This window comes from Ambystoma mexicanum, chromosome 12, assembly GCF_040938575.1.
Source record: "Ambystoma mexicanum isolate Mex_15411 chromosome 12, UKY_AmexF1_1, whole genome shotgun sequence".
Classification (NCBI taxonomy): Eukaryota; Metazoa; Chordata; class Amphibia; order Caudata; family Ambystomatidae; genus Ambystoma; species Ambystoma mexicanum.
In genome coordinates this window covers 671076107-671098597 of record NC_090936.1, presented here as the reverse complement: position 1 = coordinate 671098597, position 22491 = coordinate 671076107, and the positions used below count along the sequence as shown (strand labels likewise).

At 44.6% G+C, this 22491-nt stretch overlaps 1 protein-coding gene across 1 annotated transcript in view; it reads left to right on the top strand.

Annotated features, from left to right (window-relative positions):
• LRRK2 (leucine rich repeat kinase 2) overlaps positions 1–22491 on the top strand; it is a 2398611-nt gene that overhangs the window by 1413254 nt on the left and 962866 nt on the right. The window contains exon 36 of the mRNA XM_069629211.1: positions 17605–17751. Coding sequence (XP_069485312.1) covers positions 17605–17751 — 147 coding nt within the window. The remainder of the gene's footprint in view (positions 1–17604; positions 17752–22491) is intronic.

Here is a 22491-nt window from a genome sequence, read left to right as displayed (position 1 = left end):
GCATTAGCAGCAGCATCTTACCTGCACTCTTCATCTTTAAACACTCGCAGGTACTGAGAACAGCTTCCTTGAATCTTCACACCTCCTGGACAAAACGACCTGAAAGAGGAAGATGGAGGCAACATTAAAGAAAGCAGTAGAGACATTTACAAATTACGAACTGCTCAAAAGGCTTACCTGGCTGGTCGCCTCTCGGCTGGCACCACTCCGGACATTCCACTCACGCTGAAGAACACCGCGACCTACAAGGAAGGAAAACACAGGTTAGCAAATTCAAGACTTCGCAGCGCTGCGCATAGCGCTTACTTACCGCATCATAGCGCTCTTAATGCGCCATCATTTACCAGCGGGGCTCAACCAAGCCAGTTCGCCGCGCTGAAGCTCTGCATACCTAGGGGAGAAAAAGAGACATTTTAAACAAAGAAAGGCATGCAGGATAGCAACAAAACTAAAGAACCGCAACAAGACCTACCTGAAAAATATCAAACGGGCCAGCGTCGGTGAAGTAACTGGACCGCACTCGCAACGCTCCCCTGCAAAGAAGGCAGGACGGAGAGCACGCCTAATTCTACCACAAGGTGAGGAGAGGGCGGCAGAGGGACTGAAATTATGTCGGTCAGTCTTGAGCACATTCCTCCTGTATTTTCAGGCAGAACTTTCCCCGCAGACCACATCGGGGCAAAGCTGAAAAGCATACCAGCGAGTAACCTGGGTGGCGTCCCTGTGGATACCAGGTGAGCGTAACAATAACATTCTTTGATAAATTCTAATAAAGTAGAAGCAATGCCCCAGGATCTGAGTTTCTTCCAAAGCAAAGGTTGAAATATTGGGCCTCATTACAAGTCAGCCGGTCCGGAAACAACAGTGGTGGTAAATCCGCTGCCACCGTTGTTTCCGGATCGGCTGATTCCGAGTCCTGCAGGCGGGGGGTGTCACTCCCTCCAGGTCTGACCTGGCGGAAATAACACCACCCGCCTGCAGGTGGACATGGAAACACCGGCTCCATAATAGACGGAACCATTGTTTCCTTGGTCCTCATCCCCATGGAGTCCTATGGGACTCCATGGGAATGGGGATTTACAGAATTCCGCCTCCAGAATTACCGGGTCACTGGGTTGTAATTCCCCCGGTGATTCCGGCAGTCACGGAGGTGGAATGGTATTACCGGTCCGGCGGCAGCCTGCTGGTTTTTCCGGCATGGCTACCGCCAGACTCGTAATGAGGCCCATTGAGTCAAAAGCTTTAGCAAAGTCTATGAAACAACGTAAAAATGATTTATGACGAGGGCCCGAGTCTCGGCAATGCCATGATGAAGGGCCGCTAGGTTGTGAACAATACCATGGTTTGTCCTAAAGCCTGTCTGGAATTTAGGAATCAATTGGGTCCCTTCTGCCCACTTGGTTAGCTTTTTCAATAGTATTGTGCAGAAAACATTTGGGCTAGAGTCCAACATTGCTAAAAGCCAGTAATTGGTGGGACCGAGCCGATCACCCTTTTTATAGACTAGAACTAAAATGGACTCCTGCCAACTAAGGGGTCTGCTACCTGTTCTTAAGATACACTCAGATAAGTGTTCTAGTATGAGTGCCAAAAAACCAGGGTTTTCCTTCATAACGATGTTTGGTATACCATCGGCTCTGGGGGCAAGAGATCTTTTCAAGGATGTGAAAAGTCATATCATCATAATCCACGCCTTCAACCAGAGGTGTTTGGGGAATAGGACATATATTAATTAGGTCAGCAACATGGGAATGTGGAAAAGTGTATTGCACTTCTCCAAGTGACCTCTGAGACTGGGTTTAGGTCCTGCAAAGACAATTTCGTTGTGTAAGATCTAATTGGAGCCCAGAATATTTTGCTGTCATGGCTGCGAAGGAGCCAATATATACATTTCCAAGAGGCACTATTATTTGACTCCTTATGGTCCCTAATCCAGTTCTTGTATCGGTTGGAGAGAGTCTACCTTTTTTCCAGAGGAGGGTTTATCTGGTTTCTCTTAAGCATGTTTTTTCATGATTATATACTTTTTTTGTTGCATGTGGATAACATGATCGAACAACCTATTATCCACGGTCTTCCCTTTGTTTTCCCCAGGGACAGGATGTAACGATACACTGAATAGTGCATCATATCCTTGAGGTTCCAATAATTATTGGTTAACCAACGCTACAAGAACAACGAATTATATCCATGCAAACGTTTGACATTAGGTGCAGACCAGACAATCCTATTGCCAGTTATTTATCGTGATGCCCAGCCCAACACTACTGAACAATTGCAGGTTGTCAAGTGTCTGCTGCCATGTCAGGAGAGCATGGACACTAATATCTGTTTTGCTTATTGTAATATGGTTACATTATGTCCAGAGTTTTGTACTGATAAAAACATAATGAAGGCAGAAAACGGAACAACCATTGGTCGTGTTGAATATAATGAATTGTTCTAAACACCCTTCTTGTTTAAGCAAATTAGGTCCTGAGAGCTTATACATTTCCACCACAATCAATCAATACTAGGCGGTACATTGTTAAGGACTACGGTCAAGTCTAGACTAGGAACATTTGTATGGGCCTCCAGTTGGGTGGATAAATAGGGGGCATCAAGTTCACCTGCCACAATGACATTGCCATCTGGGAACATTGCAAGCCAAAGCTGTCAACAGTATTGAATCTAGTTCGAACACCACCCGGAGGGTCGTAGATGTTAATAATGAGATAGGTAGGGTAGATATGTTGTGTTTACGACAGCTAGCTGCCATAAAATAGAGTGTAGAGCAGTTCCAAATAGGGCTAAATTAAAATCAGATCGAGCTCCAATGGCCAGGCCACCACTAGGATGCCCCTTGTTCTTATGTGATGCAGGGGAACATAGAATGGTAAATCCATCAATGTTAAATGCATCCTATTGCCCACGTTTCTTGTAGTAGGAATATGTCACAAGAGTTGATGGAGGAACAGCCAAGGGGATGATGTAGGAAAGGTCTAAAAAACCCTGGTGTTCCAAAAAAGCAATTGGATGGATTTACTGATGTTTGATCGCCAATCAGTATTGGCTTCCAAGACGGTGGGTAGCCATTGTATTATCTCTCTTCATGATTTATTTGTATGATCTTTTTGGGTCATGGAGGCCAGTAAGCTAGATTTTTCTGTAAACATAGGGTTGTGTATATTGTAAGGAATGCATGGTATTAAAGTAAGACAGACACAAGTGATCACCGTTCAAGGGTGTTTATTAAACTGTAAAGTTAGTGAGATAAATGCCTAATCTAAATCTAAGATGGGAGCAAGCTACGACCATCAAGTAATAATAATACTCTCTTAGTGGAGTCTAGTCAAATAAAAAGGGCCTATACTAAAGTAAACCTATTGCCAGTCCTGACTGCTGTATTACAAAATAGTGTGGGATAATGTTCAAAAGAAAGAAAGAAGTGTTCACAAAATGATAAGTCAGGATAGTATGGCTGGGGTCTCCCTTCCCCACATTTTTAGCACGGGACAAGGCAGGACTCTCGAGCACAGCACACTCGGGGGCTTCTCTGGCACGAGCTTACAGTTCCTTTTCTCAGTATTGGGGCCTTCTGTGCTTAAGTGTCTTCTTATGCAAAGTCTCTTGCATCAGAAAGCCTGATAAGCCAAAACAAAAAAAAGTTCCTTCAGGTAATACGTCGGTGGACTACGGATGCCCTTCAGCCGGGCTCTGATCCTTCTCTCAATTGTCAGCCTCCTTCCGTCGGGTTCAGACCAACCACTCACTGTGGACATCCCTCAATCGGGTTCACACTTGCCATCACAATGTTCATAGGTGTTTTAACACTATGCAGGATTCATTTCCCTTGGTTTTCTAGCCCTCAGTCAGGCTTTCTCTTAGTCCCCAATCAGGCTTCACACATTTCACAGTTCGCACACCGTTTCCCTCAGATGGGCGCAAACGCCTGTTTCACAATGTCAAAAAACTTCGGCAATGGGTTAAGGACTTTGGATTGTACAAGGGATTTGGCTTGACCCTTGTGTGACCACCTTAACTCTCTATACCGCCTTCCCTATGGCCTCTTGGAACTTGTAGTTTTCTCTCTTCCCAATATTAGATATAATCTCTTTGTTCAAAGAGGGGTACCAGCCAGACACCTTCGGCTGGGCGGCCATGTGGCGCCAGACCACTCTATCTCTGTTACCAATGTGTTCACAAAAGATCTCTTGTCTAATTATTGTCCTACTGTTGCCACTGCAACCTTAATCTCAACACATTTCGGGTGGCTATCGGCTTCTTCCGACTCACCGACTGGGCTGAACTTGTTGACAGTTCCTTTGCCGTGGGATGTACCACGATTAGTCTGTTGTGGCTCACACTGTGAGAACATGTTTGTGTTGGAAAGGAGGAGGTGAGTTTCTAAGTATCCAACTGGGTAGGATGGCAAAAAGGAGTCATAAGGAAGGGGGTACTGCGTCTCAACCTTCGGTGTCCCACCTCCACTCTGCGAAGACCCCCATCCAGGTGATCCTCCCACACTGCTCCACCCCCAAGAACTGGATCCAATAGTGATGGCCATGTCCTGGCCACCTGCATGACAGATCCCTGGGGACTAGCTGGTGAGACACCTTCAGGGTTCTCACAATATACTGTGTGTTATGTTTGGGTACCAAAGCAGATTTTGCAATATTGGAAGTCAACGAGGTTGTCTGCTTACTACACACAGTCAATTGTACTCCCAGTTATTTGAGTTCTGACACATGTGCTTAGTAGGGCACGTTACCCCGAGCTAGCAAAATCACAGTGCCCAATTAGCAGAGCTATCACCTCTAGGCAACTCAACGTGTAGAATATCCTTAGTATTAATCACGCTAGTGCACAGTATGAGGGTAAAGAGCTTAAGCAGATGAGATTGCTTCAAGAAACGACTTTCAACTTGCTGGTCAATATCTTCTATCTTTAACCACTTTCCAAGGTTTAATGTTCCAGTCAATTCAAGTTTCCTTTTGGAGCTGGTAGATGAATGTGTACCATAATATACATTATCCATATGCAAGGATAATTGTTCGTTGGAAGAGGTAGTTGGTATACTCTCAGAGCATTTACTATTCTGATTAAAATTGGTAGCCAGTTGATGCAGTTCGGATTTGGAATGGGCAGATGGACATGTGCTTTCCCCAGGTTGTCTAAATCCACCCGACACCGGGGAGTATGTTACCGGAGTAATTGAGCAATGTTCAACCGACGATGTTGAATTATTTTATGGCAAAGAACCAGATACAAAACCTGCATTGAGCCATTTATCGAGTGGACCATGTAGGTAGACTTGTCCAATTGTACCATCACCAAGCGTACAGGTAGTGCAAGCTCTTTTTGATATGGGAATGCCAATAGTTTCCACCTCGGGAGATGTGTTTGCTTTGCTAACAGATTCCTTTAATGTAAATCTGTCTGTTTTGCAGACGTCTTTCTCTGTTTAGGAGGTGCTTCTGGCGCCTCTTTCCTCAATTTGCAGGGAGAGGAGAAAATGGCTGGTTACTCATCATTTTTGTAGATGCTACAGATTCTGTAACCAAGTTCCCCACATTAGTGGACTCAAACGGATGCTGGTCATTGTCAGATGGTGGACGCGTGGGTAGAGCCAAAGAAATAGTATTTGTATGCAAGGCCTGACAATGTGACCTATCCGTTTGTTGGGTTTCCAGTATTTTATTGCTTGTTGTATGAGGGAATTCTTGATGCAGTGTTAAGAAAATGTCTGGCAGTGTATTGTCAAAATAATCCTCCTGGTGGGATGCAGATGGAGAAGTGGAATCCGGAAAGCCACCTAAGATAGCACCCACCACTTTTGCCAGAATTAGATCAGAGACTCGTTGATCTCCTGCTATTTTTGAACACATAGAAAATAATGCGTCCAATTGAACGACGAGAGCATTGAGCGTAGGGGTAGAAGATGATTTCCTATGTGTTGATTCAATTGATTCTTGCTCCGATGTGTCTTCAATGTCGTTATCAGTGTCTGAGGAATTGGTGGTGGAAAGTAGTCGTTGAAGATCATGACTTGCTGAAAGATTTGTTCCCATAATGTTCTTAATACTTGTAGAAAATTAATTTGCGAGGGGGCTCCGCCCATAGAATTACAATACAGCCCCAAACACAAGTTTAGTTGGGAATTATTATTGTCAATCAGTGGAGAACTTAGGTTTACATTGACCTGATCATTCCCATGTACAGTTAGGGAAAGAGGAGGCTTTGTTTTCTACATCTGCTCCAGTTATCCCATTGCTTTTTGCAAGCCAGTGATTTTGGTCTGTGAATCAGGAAGTAGATCCTGTTTGTCTCTTTTCGGCTAGGGGGGCCGTTCATTTTGCCATTAGATGTGAGCGGGCTGCAAGTGTGTTTGCCCGTTTGCAGCCACTTTTTAATGATTTGTTTCATACTTTAAATCCCCAATATCAATCTACCCAATATGCCTCTCACTGGATGGTCCAGCGACATTGCTTCTTTGTCAGCAGCAAATCAGCAGGCTCAAAGGAGATAGTGGGAGGGGTGACTTGGGTAGTAGAAAGCTAACTCCAAGTACAGCTGCTCACCCCCTATCACCTTAGCACACTGCCAAATACAATGAACACGTGCACGTCACTTTGCGTCGCTTGGCAGTGATGTCAGTTTATAAGGCATGCAGGCTTAAAGGGGCAGCAGCAATATTGGCTCCTGTGAGAAGAAAATACATCCAACCAGCAGGGGAACAGGAATGCAATGAACACTTGCACATCACTTTGCTTTTTCTGGTGTTCTCCGAACTGCTCCTCTTTCGGTTGTTGCTGTCTAATTCCAGCACCCCAGAAACGGTTTTGAAAATGAGCAGTGACCTTCAGGATCCAAGCACCACACGCGCACCCTCGCAGCACTGCTTAGGACTTTTCCATTGACTCATAAATGAAATAAATGGAACACACATGCTTGGCAAGGAGAGCGAGTTGGTGGCCGGATCACAACACAACCAGGAACCAGGTCAAGGAGAATGGGATGCTGAAATGCTGAGGGGCTGTCAGGTGAAGCCGAGAGATGCGTGGCGAGGGAGCCGTGCCGCCAGGGAGCCAGAGGTGTCTACAGGAGGAAGCCGAGGGGCGTGCTTATGCCGTGTTGGATGCTGCCCAGTCAATGCTTGTAAGAATAAGAGCCCAGGAGGGTCTGCGGGGCAGGTGAGGACTGTGACCTCAGACGCGAAGACCGTCAAGGAAGGAAAGCTGAAGGAGGCTGTTAACTCATTTGCTGGTAAAGAAAAGACGATATACTTTGTATCGGAGTGACCGTGAGTGAAAGCACTCATTACTGGAAGTCTCTGGCAGCCAGTTTAACAATAAGCAATGCAAAAATAATACCGCTAACAAGAGGACAATGGTAAAAGCGTTCTGGAAGGAAACAGTATCACAGAGTGGTCACGTAGAAGTATACACACATTTGTAAGTCTCTGTGAAAGTAAATGAAAGCACTGCAATGACAGGGAAGCTGTGCGTGACTGAAAACTGAGCAATATAGAAATCCTTACAGAAGCTCCTCATCGGGTGGGGAACTGGAAGAAAATTTAACTAAGAAACATTGTGAGTGACCAATAGTGTTGGGGTGGCCCCCAGGCAGGAGGTTGATCCAGGAGGGCCGAAGAGACCCCACCATAATAAACTGTGAGTAAATTAAGAATAAAGTTAGGTGCCTGGTTGCGCGACCTGTAATGGGTGGACAGGTCTAAGGATAAGAAGGACTTGGTTTTGCATGGGGAAGGGAATCCTGCAAGCAATAAGTGAAGAGTGATATTTTCTGAATTATACTTTTGTGTTTGAAAACAAAGTAACCTTGAACTTTGGCACTTTAAAGGATAACCAGGGTCTAAGCTCGAGACGAGGGGAGCCTGAGAGGCCCTGTTAGAAGTGAATCCAGAGAAGGAAAGGTACTGTGAATTTTGCTAAGTGAATCCTATGAACTTGTGGAACTTGGGGAAGAGAGCTGTGGAAGAGCTCAATTTTTATATTGATTTTGCTTTGAACACTGTTAAGTTTGCCAAATCCCACACACCGTATTACTTTGTAGAAGTGAGGGCAAGCATAGGTTTCGACACACAGTAGTTTACTTTTGACTGACTGACTTAGACTTCCCTTAGTTTTTATTTTCATTAGGGAGCATTCCCACCCTAGAGGTAGGGCAAGATGGGTATTTTTCAAGTCTGACCACCAAAAATAAATGGTTTCCAAATCTATCTGTCCGTGTCATCTCTTGATACCATGTCTGTCTCACAAGTGTCAAAACCTACTTCTAGCCCTCTCATTATATAACTAAAGAAACATTAACAAAATGTTAGCTCTTCAAGGAGAATGGCTTCCTTCTCCTTCTCAGGAAATTTTCAAAGGAGTGTTCTCTCTACCCAAAGTTACCAGGGCGAATGACTCCCTTCCCCAGGGTTGCGGGTTTCACCTAGTCCTTGCTCAACATTTCCTCCAAGAGAATGTCTCCCTTTTCCTGGTGTGGCTCCTTACAATCTTCAATATAGCCAGGAGGAATAACTCCCTTCCCCTGGTATCATTTGGTACACTTCACAACAATGTCAGGGGGAATGACTCTCTTCCACTGACTTCTTTATCAATACTCTCCGTTCAGGACCAAGTGAATGCCTCAGTTCTCTTGGTGAAGCACAGTTCAACACAAGGCCATTGGGGAATGACTTCCTTCCCCTGGCATCCCCGGCGTAAGACTCGGTTCAGGACCAAGAGAATGCCTTCCTTCTCTTGGAATGCTTTGGCACAGTTAAACACAATGCCAGGCGGAATGACTCCCATCCCATGGTGTCTTTATCAGAACTACTGACGTGGCATCAGGAGAATGACTCCCTTATCCTGGTATAGCTTAATCTATTTCTTTCTCAATGCTTTCAACTTTACGTATACTTTGGCGTGTTCTCAACAAAGTCCCAAATCTTATCAGGGTTCCAGACCTTTCTGTATTGGTCAGTGGTCTACCTTCTCCCACTGTAATGAAGAAAATGCCCTCTGATGCTTTCCATCACTAAGTGTGGGTCCCCGACCCTTCTCCAAAGTCCAGTGGTCTTATGATTGCCACTGGGACGAGCAAGCATTTTCCGTATGCTTCCCACATCAGCAGTTCCCATTGTGTCCACACAAGGCCGCTGTGCGCCCTTTACCTTCAGACGGGATCAGACACTGCTCCAGTTCTTCCTGGGATGGGGTTTCCACTCTGCTGCGTCCAAGCACCTTCTCTTTTGTCTGGCTGGCTCCACAGCATTCCCACGGATAGCTCACCTTTGAGGTCTCGTCATCTCTGTGGGACCCATCGCTCCACCTGGCCAAGGTTACGCCACTTCTCTTTTCAGTCCGGGCAGAGGGGTCTCCCCCTGCAGGGTCCCCAGTTGCCTCTCACAGCGGCTCTCCAGTGTCTGCTACTCCGCCTGCTTCTGTTCGGATTCAAATCTCCCGGGTTCCTTGCTCCTCAAAGACAACATAAAGTCCGTCTTCAATTTTCTTTATGTGGGACTGGTCCCGCCTGCACCTATAGTCAATATCTGCAGAGCATGATTGCGGGATGCTCTTCATGATTACGGTGAGCCACCTCGTGGCAGTCCTTGAAGGTGTAATATTCATAATTCTGATGTTCTTCCTCATTTTAGTGTTTCCTACTTTGCTGGTTTCATCACTATGACAATACTACATTTTGGGAAAGGGAGTAGAGCATTAGAATATATAGATCACTGCGCTGATCATGATGATTAAGGTGGGTCCTGCTGCCGGTGAGAGCCTCTTTAGAGACGGTGCTCTTCTGTCTCTGTGAGTTTAGAAGTGGGTTTTGGTAAGAAGCCCCGTTCACCCGGGCGCTGGAATACTGATAATGAGGGCTGTGATGTGACATGAATTGTCGGGTAATAACTGAGGTGTCTTGCCACTTGTTTCACAGATATGACAGTGATTTATTAAAGCCGACGGGTATTTGGACCCGACATGTCTTTTTCAAGGCTGTGGTCAGTTTACATAATGTGTAATAGTGTTAATAAGCGTTTGCGAACATTTAAGTGGTGAAGTATTTCATTGAAGTGTCCCAATTTGTGCAGTGTTGCATTAGGTTGTGTTGTGACATGTTGAGGAGTGGAAAGGATGTGGTGATAGTTACAAGCAAACACATGACATGTGGATTGAGCATGTTGCATAACTGTCACAGTGATGTTTGTGAATAGCAAGAAAATGGAAGCGTATGGTAATATACATTTTCAAGTTTAAGATCGCATTGTCAACAGCATGTAATAGCCACGTCAATATGGTATGCAGCACCAAGGAACAGGAAGAGAAAAGGAAAAAGAAAGTTTGTTATGGCAGGTGTGGTTGTCAGGCCAATTTGTGGCATGGGAGAAGAGTGGGGGTGAGGTTGGTTATTGTATTGCCGGGTCTGGTTCTCTACCGTGTGTATTGTACAGGAAAATCTTGTTGCAAATGGAGCTCTTGAGTAAGGGCTCTTGTTAGATTACCTGGGGGTACACATAATGTTGAGTCATTAGGTAACTGATACATCTAAATAGGGGTTGTCCCCAATGGTGCTGTGCAAGCGAGTGGCTGTTAGGGGGATGATCGGCGAGCCTGACTTGAGGCCTTGGGGTTTGTCCAGCAAAATTACTCAGGGCTTGGGGATCGATTTCCTGCAGTTCCCATGACAGATCAGTGGCTAGCTCTCACAGCACGATGCCCTAGGCGCTGTGAGTCACGTATGTTACATGGAAGGCCACTCAGAGTGGTGTAGGACTATGTATTAAGGAGTGAGGGGATGCTGACAGTGCTATGTGTATATTACCATTGGTGCAGATAGCGTAGGAAGGTAGAGGGGGCAGGGCAGAGAGTGTTGGGCGGTAGAGTAGGCCTACATTGGCCAGTCTTGTGGTAGTAGCAGCAAAGATATAGGATTGTAGGGGTGAGCAAGATGGGCAATGGCCCTGGTGATGGGTGCGATTAGCAGCGCGATTAAGCAGTTGACGTGTCTAGGGTATGGCGCAATAAGATCAGACTGGATTGTATGTGCATACAATAATTTTGCAATTTGGTCTTGACTGTGGTTACTTACAACGGGAGCATTGGGTGGAGGTGAGTATATTGGAGAGCGGCCCTGGTTAGAGGGGTGGGTTTAGCAGAAATGAGTATGCTAGGGATGATTCGGGCAGCTCCCCGGGAGTCTGGGATGGGGTGGGATAGGTTTGATCCAATGGACCAGTGTCAGCATGCCTTGTGGTTCAGGGGGATTGTGATACCGACCGGCCTGGTGGGCTAACAATTTGAACATGAAAACCATGTGTCATGGTGGAGGGTGGGGTTTATTTGAGACTGTGTATGGGCTGAGGGAGCCTAGCCCTTGTTTGATTTACAAAGTATAGGGATCAGAGTGCCTGCTTGAATTTTGTAGACTACCAGGGCTGGGAGTAGTTAAAAAAAGCTTTTAATTAAAGCGCAGTAAGGATTGACGTTGGTGCATGGAATTACCTGTCAGGTCTCTAGGGCTTCAGCACAAAGATGAGCGGTCATAGCAATGTTTTGATGCCGGCCGCCATCTTTGTTATATGTTTATGTAATGTGTAATGCAGTGTGATTAGCTGTTTGTATACAGGCTTCTGATTGGTTAATGGTGTATCATGTCATTCTGGGCCGTTGTGCAAGGCTGTTCTTGCGAGCGATGTGCGCTAGGGCAAATATTAGTAAATGAATAAAGGGGGGTGATTGGTTTCTGGAGTAGTAAGGAGAAAGCAGTCGCTTGGGTCAAAGTTGGACCTTGTATGAGTAAAGGTTTAGTACACTGGGGTTCCCTTTTTATGGAAGTTAGGCATATTGCCCCAATGTTGTGTGCGGGCAGTGTGTGACCATTGAGGCGGCAGGTAAAGGTTGGTGGCGTCTGTCTGGTACAGGTTTGCCCATGTGTGATGTGGGTGAGGTTGGCTGACGGGGGCTGAAGGGGGCAGGGAGGAGAGTTGACGCAGTAGAGTACAGATACTGGAGGAAGGTGTGTGGGGGTATGATTAGGTTGGTAAACCGCTGACCAAGTGAATTCAAAATTGAGGTTCGTGCTGTGAGCCCATGGTCATTCCAGGCATGTAGCTGTGTGTGCCAAGGTTCAATCTGTCTTGGTAATAATGTGAGGATGTGGCGAGGTGATGTACAGGTCAGTATAAAGGTCTGTGGAAAGGGTGGCTGGGTGGGTCCTGGCATCGGGATTGGGAGTATGATGGGTGGGTGGGTGTTCATGCAAAAAGTAAAAAGAGGGCAAGGAGAAAATACATATTTCACAAGAAGGCATTCAGTTCATGTTCAGGATTTTAACCATGTTTGACATATCTGAATTTACATATAAGTCTTGCTTCCCTTTCTTGGTGTTGGATTTAACGTTTTCCTCCTTATGAGCCAAATTTGACCATTTCAATCCCAATAAATTTGATGTCTTTCTCGTTTTCCATTTGTTGGCTCTCCTGCCATTGAGCCGCCAAAGGTTATCTTGCGCCCTGGGACCTTAGGAGGAGGCCGAGATGTTCTCGGATTCTTGTCATGAGTTCCCTGATGGTACTTCCAATGTACCTGAGTGGAAGAATACATGTATTAACATCTTAAGGATTGGGCTTTGTAACACGTAGCGAAACGGAATCTGTCATCCTTGTAAAGAGTTTTACAGAAAATAATGTACTGACTCACTGAAGTAGTAAGCACCTGAGTGTTGGCAGACTAATTGGCCCCTGAAGAAGTTTCATAGATTAATACAAAAGCCATAAGGAACAAAACATGTTGGGCAGGTTGTTTTTCGTAATCACGTCATAGGAGGACGTTTTTTTAAATATGAAATTGTTGTGGATTATTTAGCACAGTTTGCACTTTTTAGAGGTACGAATGGGAATGAATGAATGAATGAAACTGAATAGAATGAATTTGTGTCAACCATTTTGGAATAGTCTGCAGTAAGAGGGTGTTTGCAAATGTTTTTAAGCTCTTTTTAGCTATTTCCGATAATCTGCAATTGAACTGTATGAAAATTAAAGCACATATGTAATAAATATAGAATATTTTTGATACATGGCCAAAGAGAAAAAATATAAATTAATTTGGAATACTAACCAGATTAGTAGATTCCATGTCTCCTGGCTTGTGAGTTTGTGTGTAGAAGGTAATTTTCCAGGGGCACTCACATAGCCGTCTTTACCCTGGGGTCTCTTGTTTAGTAAGTTAGATCGTCACACTTCATTGCTCCAATCTGCTTTCTCCAATCTCCTCTGCTCTTTTATCGAATTACAACCTCCACTTTGCAGCCATTTTCACCCTTGTCTCCTTTCGATCTCCTTCTGCCTCCATACTGTCCGACCTCCACTCCTCCAGGTTTCTCACACTTGGCAAAGCGTTGTTCCTTATACAATTACACCCGTTTCACCAATCTGCACCACATTTTGCATAGTTACCTGTTAGGACCCTACGGACATGACTGGCTACATAACATTTGGACACCCCACCCCTTTCCCCAGATTTCAGCACCTTCACACATCAGACGGTTACCTGAAATTGGCAAAACATCAATGTGGTTGTTGAGGACCCGTTTCTTGACCCTAGAATGCACGGTTTCTGGTAAATTTGCACTGCAACAAACTGCACCACGCCAGTGTGAGGCAACACATGGGGAGAGAGCACAGTAGGTCCTAGTATGCAGCAGCATACCAACTCTCGCCTCCCCCCCCCCCCCAACGCCTGCTCCGGGGTATGTCAACTAGCCACACACGCCCATTGTAGTGCAAGGCACATCAAGCGATAAGCAAATTGGAACAGCGACCTACAGGATAATTGATTTTCAACAATTGATGAGTGTTGTCTTGTCTGTCCACAGAACCCGTTTGGAGACATTTAGTATCTTGAATTTACAAAGCGCAAATGTTCATGCATTCTCATTTTTAACAGTCTGGTAGTACTTTCAATATATATTTTTCCAAATATACAATGTATTACATATATCATGAAACTGCGTTTGCAGTCGATATTCTTTTATTTAAAAATATGTATTTCTACTACCCCTGAAGTACTTGTGATTTTCAGTTAAACTGCAGTAGTTGCAATCGCCACACTTAAACAACTTTTTTTCTGTATGTTGAGCCATTCTGTCATGTCTTTGGTTTTTTCACAATTTTTAAGAAAACTTGGTGCTATTATGTTTCCTAATTTTTGTGACTTTACACAATTCCTCGTCTTGTGTCTAAAAATTGAAGCAGTTCTTTGTTGAACATCAAACTCTGCCTCGGTTTACTCAGTAGTTTGTATATTCAATTACTTTGTGTGCAGTATTGTGTAATAAACATTTGTCCTGTTTATCAATCCTCTTTTGTTTAGGTATCAGTAAGTATTTTCTTTTCTATGTGTGTGCTTTTAGTTTAGGATTGTCTATAGTTTTGGAATCATACCCTCTTTCCAAAAAATCTAATTCTCAAAATATGACATTGCTCTTTGTAAAAATAATTTTTACTGAAATTTCTTTTGGGATTTTTCATTATACTTTTTTTTATGGCATCTGATTGCAAAGACTGTTGTTTTTGCTTCTGTCGTTTTCCTAAAGATTTTTGTTTCGACTGAGTAATCCATTATCAGTATTTCAAAGTCTAGGAAAGGTATTTCAACTTATACGTAAGTGTAAATTTAATACTAAATCCATTGTCATTTTAAAAGGTTTCAAATTGAATAAGTTCTTGTTTTGTAGCTGCCCAAATCTCCGAAACATCACACATGCTGTTCATACAAGTCTATTACATTTAGTGTACAGAAAGGTGATATAAACACACCCTTTTTAATAATGCATGAATAACTAGGTACTTTATGCTCGTCTCTCGGCCACACTCAGTAACGATAGTAATGATGTGCACTATTAAGGAAGACTTTGTTTTTAACATCGTTACCATTTCAATATGTATGGTTGCAAAACCACTATTTTAATTGGTTTACATTTATGTATTTTTGTTATTTTTTAGTGGGTCCTACCCTCACAACACTAGGGTCAATAAGAAGTATTCAACACTAATCAAGTTTCATATATCTTTCATCTTCTTGTCCTGAAGACTGCTACATTTGCATCAGCAGACAATTGTTTCGTGTATTGCCCGATTTTTTGTTGTTGCCATTAGCCGAAACATATGTCGACTTTCACAAAAATAGACCTAAGACATCTAATCGTTTTTTGTTTGATAGAGCCGGTTTAATTAAGTAGAGCTCTACCTCTTTGTGCTTGATGTTGAACATTTAGTGTCCATAGTACACTATACTCACGTACTAACCCCACTACAGCTTCCGTGTGTTAAATAACTCTGCTATGTCCATTCTTACACATTTTGTGAAGATTGTTTTTCTCTTTTTTAACACAGAATGTTTACACAGTTCTTAGTGTGATTAAAAATAAAATTATTTTTGTTATTATCCAGTGGTTATTCTCCCAATTGTCTTTCTATCTGTGTTTTTACTTCTGAACAGGTTATTTGCTGTTCCGTATATCCACAGTCTTTGACCTGGCGTTAGCGGCTCTGTCTTCTGTCAATAGGCACATTGATTACTCGAGTGTGGTATCAAGAGACAGGGTCACCACCCCCCCTTGTGCTCTTCTTTCACAAATCTCTGAAAGGACAGGAGTCTTAGCACGTTGTCTATGCAGTGAACTAGTCAATGAATCAACAATAAAGTTGATTACTGTTACCATTTAAACAACAGTTAATCAAATGTTTTTAAAATGAAACATCCATTTGTCCAAGTGTTTTATGATTAAGTTCATAAAGTCCTTGTCTAACATTATATTAATTTGTTTATTGAATTCCTATATATTTTTAGATTTGTTAATGGTACCCGCTGGCTTACTAGAATGATTTGAAGTCAACAATTCTGTAGTTGCTCCTACACTCTGATCTTGCCTTGGAATTAGTTGATGAACCCTGTAGATTCCAAATATATATAGCCCAAACCACATCCTTTATTGGGGAGTAATGGAATGTTGATCTCATTCTCTAAACCTGCCCCAGGTGTCATGCAAAACGGCATAACTTTATGTAGTAGGCGGGTTGTATTATCCCCATTTGGCTGGTTCATATACGCATTTCTTCATAATATAATATTGTTAAATTCTTCTTATTTCAGTGGATTCATTCTTTGTATTCAATGTATGGTGCACCCGCCTTCCTTAACGCAGATTGGCGATTGTTTTAAAGATTAATCCCTCTTATCGTAGCACTCATTGGTGGGTAAAGGAGGCCTATGGATTACACAGTTAGGATTATATTCTTTACACCTGAAGCTATAGATTTTTTACCCAAACCAAAATGCACGCCACTAGTATCTCAGCTGTATGCAAAGATTAGATTTGCAGCAGTTCTTCCAGAAAACTCCTAGTAACATTTCTCTTCTCAGCTAGAGGTTTGTACACCAATTCCGCCCTTGCACTGAAAAATGAAAACTTTTATCTGGATGTCCTCCCGTTTTCTCTCTCTCAACACTGATAAAAACCGATGTCCTTTTCTTCCCCTCTAATACTCTTCCCCCTTCCTCTCCTCCCCCTTTTATCCATTTTCCTCCTTCTGATCTCCCTATCTCCACCCATGCTCGCAATCTAGGCGTTCTTTTTGACTCCTCAACTTCTCGCAACACATCTCACTCACCTCCCGCTCCTGCCGATACCACCTTTACAACATTTGCAAAATCCGTCCCTCCCTAACTTTCCACGCTACTAAACTCCTAGTCTCCTCACTCATCTTTTCCCATCTCTTCTACTGCTCCACTCTTCTCTACGGACTTCCCTATTCCCATCTTGCCCCTCTTAAATCCATTTACCACTCTGCTATGCGTACCCTTTGTCTCCTTATCCCCTGCGATTCTATCTCCTCTTCGCTCTCTCACCTTGGCTGGCTTCCTTTCCACCTACAATTAAAATTCCACTTTCTCTGCCTTGTTTTCAAATCACTCCATGGTCTTGCTCCTCCTTATCTCTCCTCCCTTCTCTCCTTCTACACCCCCCCTCGCTCCCTTCGTTCTGCTGACCACTTCCTTCTCACTGTACCCCCTTCCCCCTGCGCTTCTTCCCGGTTCCGCTCTTTCCATCTTCTTGCCCCTCTGCACTGGAACTCTCTCCCCTTCCTAATCCGATCTTCCACCACCCTCACCTCATTTCGAACCTCCCTTAAATCCCTTCTTCTCCATCCCCCTCCGTGAAGCCCCCTCCTGTCCTCTCGTATCCCCCCTGACTTCCCCTCTTCAATTCCTCTCCCTTTACTCTCTCTCTCCCTTCCTTCTACACTTTTTCAATCCTTCTCTTGATCCCCTCAACTCTCCAACTCCTACTCCACTTCTCCCCCCCTCAAGTAATTGCTTTCTACACTGTTTTATGGAATGATTCAAGTTGTACTTTTATCTGCTCACACTGTTAATTTGTTGTTCTTTCTGTGTATTATTTGTTCCAATGTACAGCGCTTTGGTGCAAAGCGCTCTATAAATAAATACATCAATCAATCAATAACCTATTTTGACCTTTCAATTGACTATGTATTGAAGTTATGCACCTCACATTTTATTTTATATCTCTATGCCAAATGTTTTGTTTCCCCAGAACGAGCAAACCGTCCATCAAAAATGTATTGGAGACAGGGAATCTACATGAGCTGGAGTCAGGAGGCATACTGCTTGGTGGAGTCTACAGTCTTGGATGAAAACCCTGATAGCTTTTTGAAGGTTACAGTGCCATGTGGCAGAAAAGGTAGGCAAATGAACACATTGTTTGCTTCTAATCAGGAATGTATCTGCATTACTGTTTTAAATCATGCACAAATAAGTAGTCTATTAATTGTGTTGCGTTTGCACATTTCCTAGAAACTAGTTTTAGAAATTCTGTGTGGCAGTGTTCCTGCGTTGCGTTGGTGTTTTTGGCAATTTGCAGTGTTTCTTCACTGTTCATTGCAGTGTGGGAGGAGCAGCTTATAACCACCTGCCATTCCACGGAGCGGGGTGTCGCAGGTGTTTGTGTTCCGGGATTCCGGAGTTCGGAGAAGGTTCTACCTTGAGGAGCTCGAATGGAGGGTCTGCCATTTCCAATCTTTTCTCCACAGACCCGGAAGCAAGGAACAAGGTGAGCAGGAAAGGGGTCTGCACGCACGAAAATAAAAACTAAGAGAACTAAGTCTGAGTCTTCAGCCACGCGAGAGGGTCAATCCCAGGTCTCATCCTCTACCAGTCAGATAAATGCTTAGTGCTTGGTCAAACGCCCCTAAAAAGTGCATTGAATGTATTGGCCTTACCCAGGCATTAAAAAGGAAACTTGCTTGCAATAAAAAGAAGCCTGTACTAACATCCAAACAGCATCTGACTGGACCTAAGACGCTACTAGAACTAAAACGCGACCATGACTGCCCAAGGAGGGCAGAGGTAAAATTAACATCTTAGAACTGACCGATGCAGAAATTCCGACTGTAATAGGGGTATCAGAACCAAACGAAAGAAGGCCCCTCTGAGGCAAGTGGGGGACTCTTGTAACCCGCCAGAGGAGAAGAGATCAAGGCTGGTCGAAGCCCCAGAGCAGAGTAACCCATGTGGCAGTCTGGCAGAAACAGGCTCTGGTGCCACCTCAAGGGTGTAACTCCCCTTCATTGAACAAACCCACTGACATGCCTGATTCTGTGTGGTCTATAAAGGAATTATCTATCGGAACGGGGGATAGGCGAGCCCTCCTGATGGTGGAGAACCTTGGAGGCGAGGAGGTGGTGATTGAAACAAAATCAACAGGCTACAATAACCCAGCTAAAGTGTTGAAACTGGCTACAAGGGTAGAAGATCTGGGGATGCACTCTGACAAATCTTATCACCAATGTCTACCTACTAGACCAAACATATTGACCAGTGAGCCTATGTCTGTTCGGAACAACTTGGTAACAGAAGCCCTAGTTGAAATATCTTCCTCTATGTCCTTGTTAGCCAATTTGTTTTTTTCACCTAGAGCCTTAAAAGGCCCTATGCCAATCTTAAATTGAACTGCCTTCAATTCGCAGCTTACTTTGCTGGCAGCTTCAACAAATACGTTGTCCCCTTTCTTGAAGCTGTACAACTCTTTGAATGGAAATTTGAAGGACCACTCCACACTACTGGCCTTAATCAATTGAAAACTGATATAAATGGAAAATGTCATCACTTCTCTCCAAACAAGAGTTGACCAAGAAACAGAATGTTCCAAAAGAATCCACCAAAATCTCACAACTGCACTCAATCTGGAGAGAGGGGTGAAAAAATGTCTAATGGACTCCCTTTTAGAACTACTATAAGTAAAGGCCTCCATTCATGTCCAGAAGGCTTGTAGGCTGTCTATAAGCCCTTCCGAAATATCTCTGACGCCCTTGATCAATACAGAAACTGTCCCACTGGAACAGAAGATTGCAAGAGTGGACGAGGGTGTTGGGAGTATTGGCAATTAGGACAATAAGGAGACATCCACAGAGGTGACTGGCCTCCTAAAAGAGCCTTTGACCCAAAAAGATCAAGGTGATGACAATTCTCCAACACAGTTCAAACATCTAGAGTAAGCGGGGGGCCTAGTCCAAACCCTTGGTTAAGGGAGTGGCGGCGAAACAAAGGGCTGGGGTCCAAGTCGCATTTCTGATCTTCCAGAAGAGGAACAAATGTAAGAGGCTAGAAATAGCCCGCAAAATGCACCATTTGTTTATAAATCCAAAAACCTGGCATCAGCTAAGATTAAGAGAAGATCTAATGGCTCTCGGGCGTTCCTAAGGAATCTTGCAGCCCCCCCTTTGAGTGACAATGTGAGCAGTACAGTGAACAACTCAGCGCCCTTGAGGCAGCCCAAGTTTAAGGAAGTAGACAAACCTACCAAAATGGAGGGACATCCCTCACCACTCATAGAGGGATATGCAAGTTGCAAAGACGAGGAAGATTTTGTTTTGTCCCTCCTGACTGACCATGATGAGGAACCGGATGAGGAGGAGGTCGAGCTAGCCTCAGGGAGATTGATCTCTCTAAATGAGGAGTGCTCATCCCTCTACTGTGCTGGCCTGAACAAACTGGCCTGAACAAAGACCGATCTGAAACACAGTTCCTGACGTTGGAAGAATATAGGAAGTAGATTGGCCTAAAAAGGACTCGGCAACCAACCTCATTTGAAGGTAGAAATGAAGGTGTGGCAAGGCTGGCTCTTACTAAAGGGGAAAAAATGTTGGAAAAATAATCCATCAGTTTCCTAAAGTTCCAGAGTCGCGAAAAGAGATCGACGATCCCAAAACTATCTGAGGACAAGAGACTTCCTCTCAAATTAAGGTTAGAAAGACTTCTTCATCTTAAGCATGGGCTAATTCTGAATAGAGAAAATGTGATGAAGCTGTTCCATCACGTCCCCATCTGCCATTTCCTCAGTTCTGGTGATACAAAAATTGTTGATTTGACCACTGAGAGAAAGACTAATAATGTAATTTTGCACCTAAATTCGAGAGGGGTGAAATCCCGGACCGAGCTCTCGATCAGATAAAGATCGCTGGAGGGTCGGTCTCGTCTGAAAAGTAAGACCCAGCTACCCCAGTAAAAGTCAGAAGGATACCTAACAAACGGGCTAAGTGTGAGTCCCACCCCTTCTACGAGAAACCACAAGAAGGGGCTAGTGAGCTCGATGTCACGGATTCTAATAGCTCCTCATTCAAATGGGAAGGTCCTCTCAAAATAACCTTTAACAGGAACTCCTGTGGAAAGCGTACTATTATCCCCTTGCAAGACAAAGACCTAACAGACGGGAGACTGGAACCAAACAGGTATCCAGCCTGCGAAGGGCTCTTCCCTACATCCGACCCCCATGCTTTGTGCCTCCGCTGCTTTGGCCCCGACCACGGCTGGGAGGGCTGTACTGCGTGCAATGCGCTCACACCTCGAGCTCTGAAGAACAGGTTAGCCAGGTGGAGGGAGCTCTTTGAGAAGTCACCTCCAGAGGACTTGAAGAACTTTGTCAAGCACAGATTGCGGTCCAAGGCAGGGTCTCTCTTTTCCATCACACCCCGCAGGGGCGATTCCTTCCCTAGGAAACGTCAGAGCGGGAGTGACTGCTCAGGTTCTCACACCAGCGCTGGTACCGAGGCTCATCCAGCTACCGGCCGCTATGTCCAGAGACCGTGCTGAGGGACCGCAAGGTTGTTTTACCGGGTGTCCACCGAGGGGCAACGTCCCAGTACTGGCCAAATGTCTGAGGGGGCGTCTGTACACGGAGCACTACTGGCGATTCAGCCGAGGGCTCTAAACCTACCAGGTCTGGTACTGAGGTTCCGAGTAGGCATCACGCTCCACCGCCAAGAGTCCAGGAGGAGGCTGGTGTTCTGCTCAATTTATGCTTAGTTCAAAATGGCGCGGGAGCACAATGCATTCTGGGAATGCTCCCAGCCATGTTGGTTATTTACTTCACTCCGCAGTGAAAGGCTGCACACATTTTGCTGAAGTGTTAGATTCACAGTGCTGAGACAAACATGCTTTTTCAAACTTGGTATGCAGTCAAGGCCATTTCTGCTGGGAAAAGCTAACGTTGTTATGACTTGCTACTGTTCTCCATGGAGCATGTTTTTTAGAGCAGGGAGGCCCTACATTCCTTGGGGGGGTGAGGGGGGGGAGCTCTTGATTGACCCAGCTGGCAACCGACGGCTGTCCCTCAACTGCGCAGGTGCAATTCCAGAAGGTTCGAGAATTAACTCCTTTTTTTGGAGTGCCTATATAGGCGGAAACCTGGAGGGGTCAGGTGAGACTTCAGCCAGAGAAGGACACTCTGTCTGGCCTTCCTGTGAGCTGGGGCACTCTCGTCCTGGCTGTCCTCGGGGGTCTTCCAGCCGTAAATGGGCGAGATGAAGAATGATAATACGCTCACGGTGATGTATTCTTTCTTTGACTTCGTTACTTTTTCTGTGATCTATGTCCATGTTAGTTTTATGAGTTATTTCTATGTACTTGTAATCTTTGAATAAATAGCCGTAAAGAGCAGCTTATCTTCTAAAGCGTGCGTGGCTGTGAATTATTGTGTCTGTTTTTGGGTTGAAGTATTTGCTCTATAATTGCATTGGTGATTTATGGTAGTTCCGTGCACTTTACAGAGGAGAGCAATACAGCTGGTCCCAGCGATCCAGGCACCATGACGCAGGTACATGTCATACAGCTCGACAAAATGGCCACTGCACCAGACAAGATGGCCGCTCATTGACACCGACAACTTTTGAGGAGCAGGTAGGAGATTTAGTGTACAGGTGGGACTGGTGTCAACCAGGTACGTGGCCTACAGCTTATCCTTCTTCATCACAGGAGAGATACCACCTGCAACCGGCAAGGCAGAGTATGCACAGGCCACAGCTGCCAGCCGCTACTCCGTCAATACCACCTGCCACCCCACCAGCCTGCGAGGACTGGTTTTTTGGAGAAGTTCTTCACGCTGATGAGGTCCCTTCAGATGAGCTGCATCCTTAAGGATGTTATC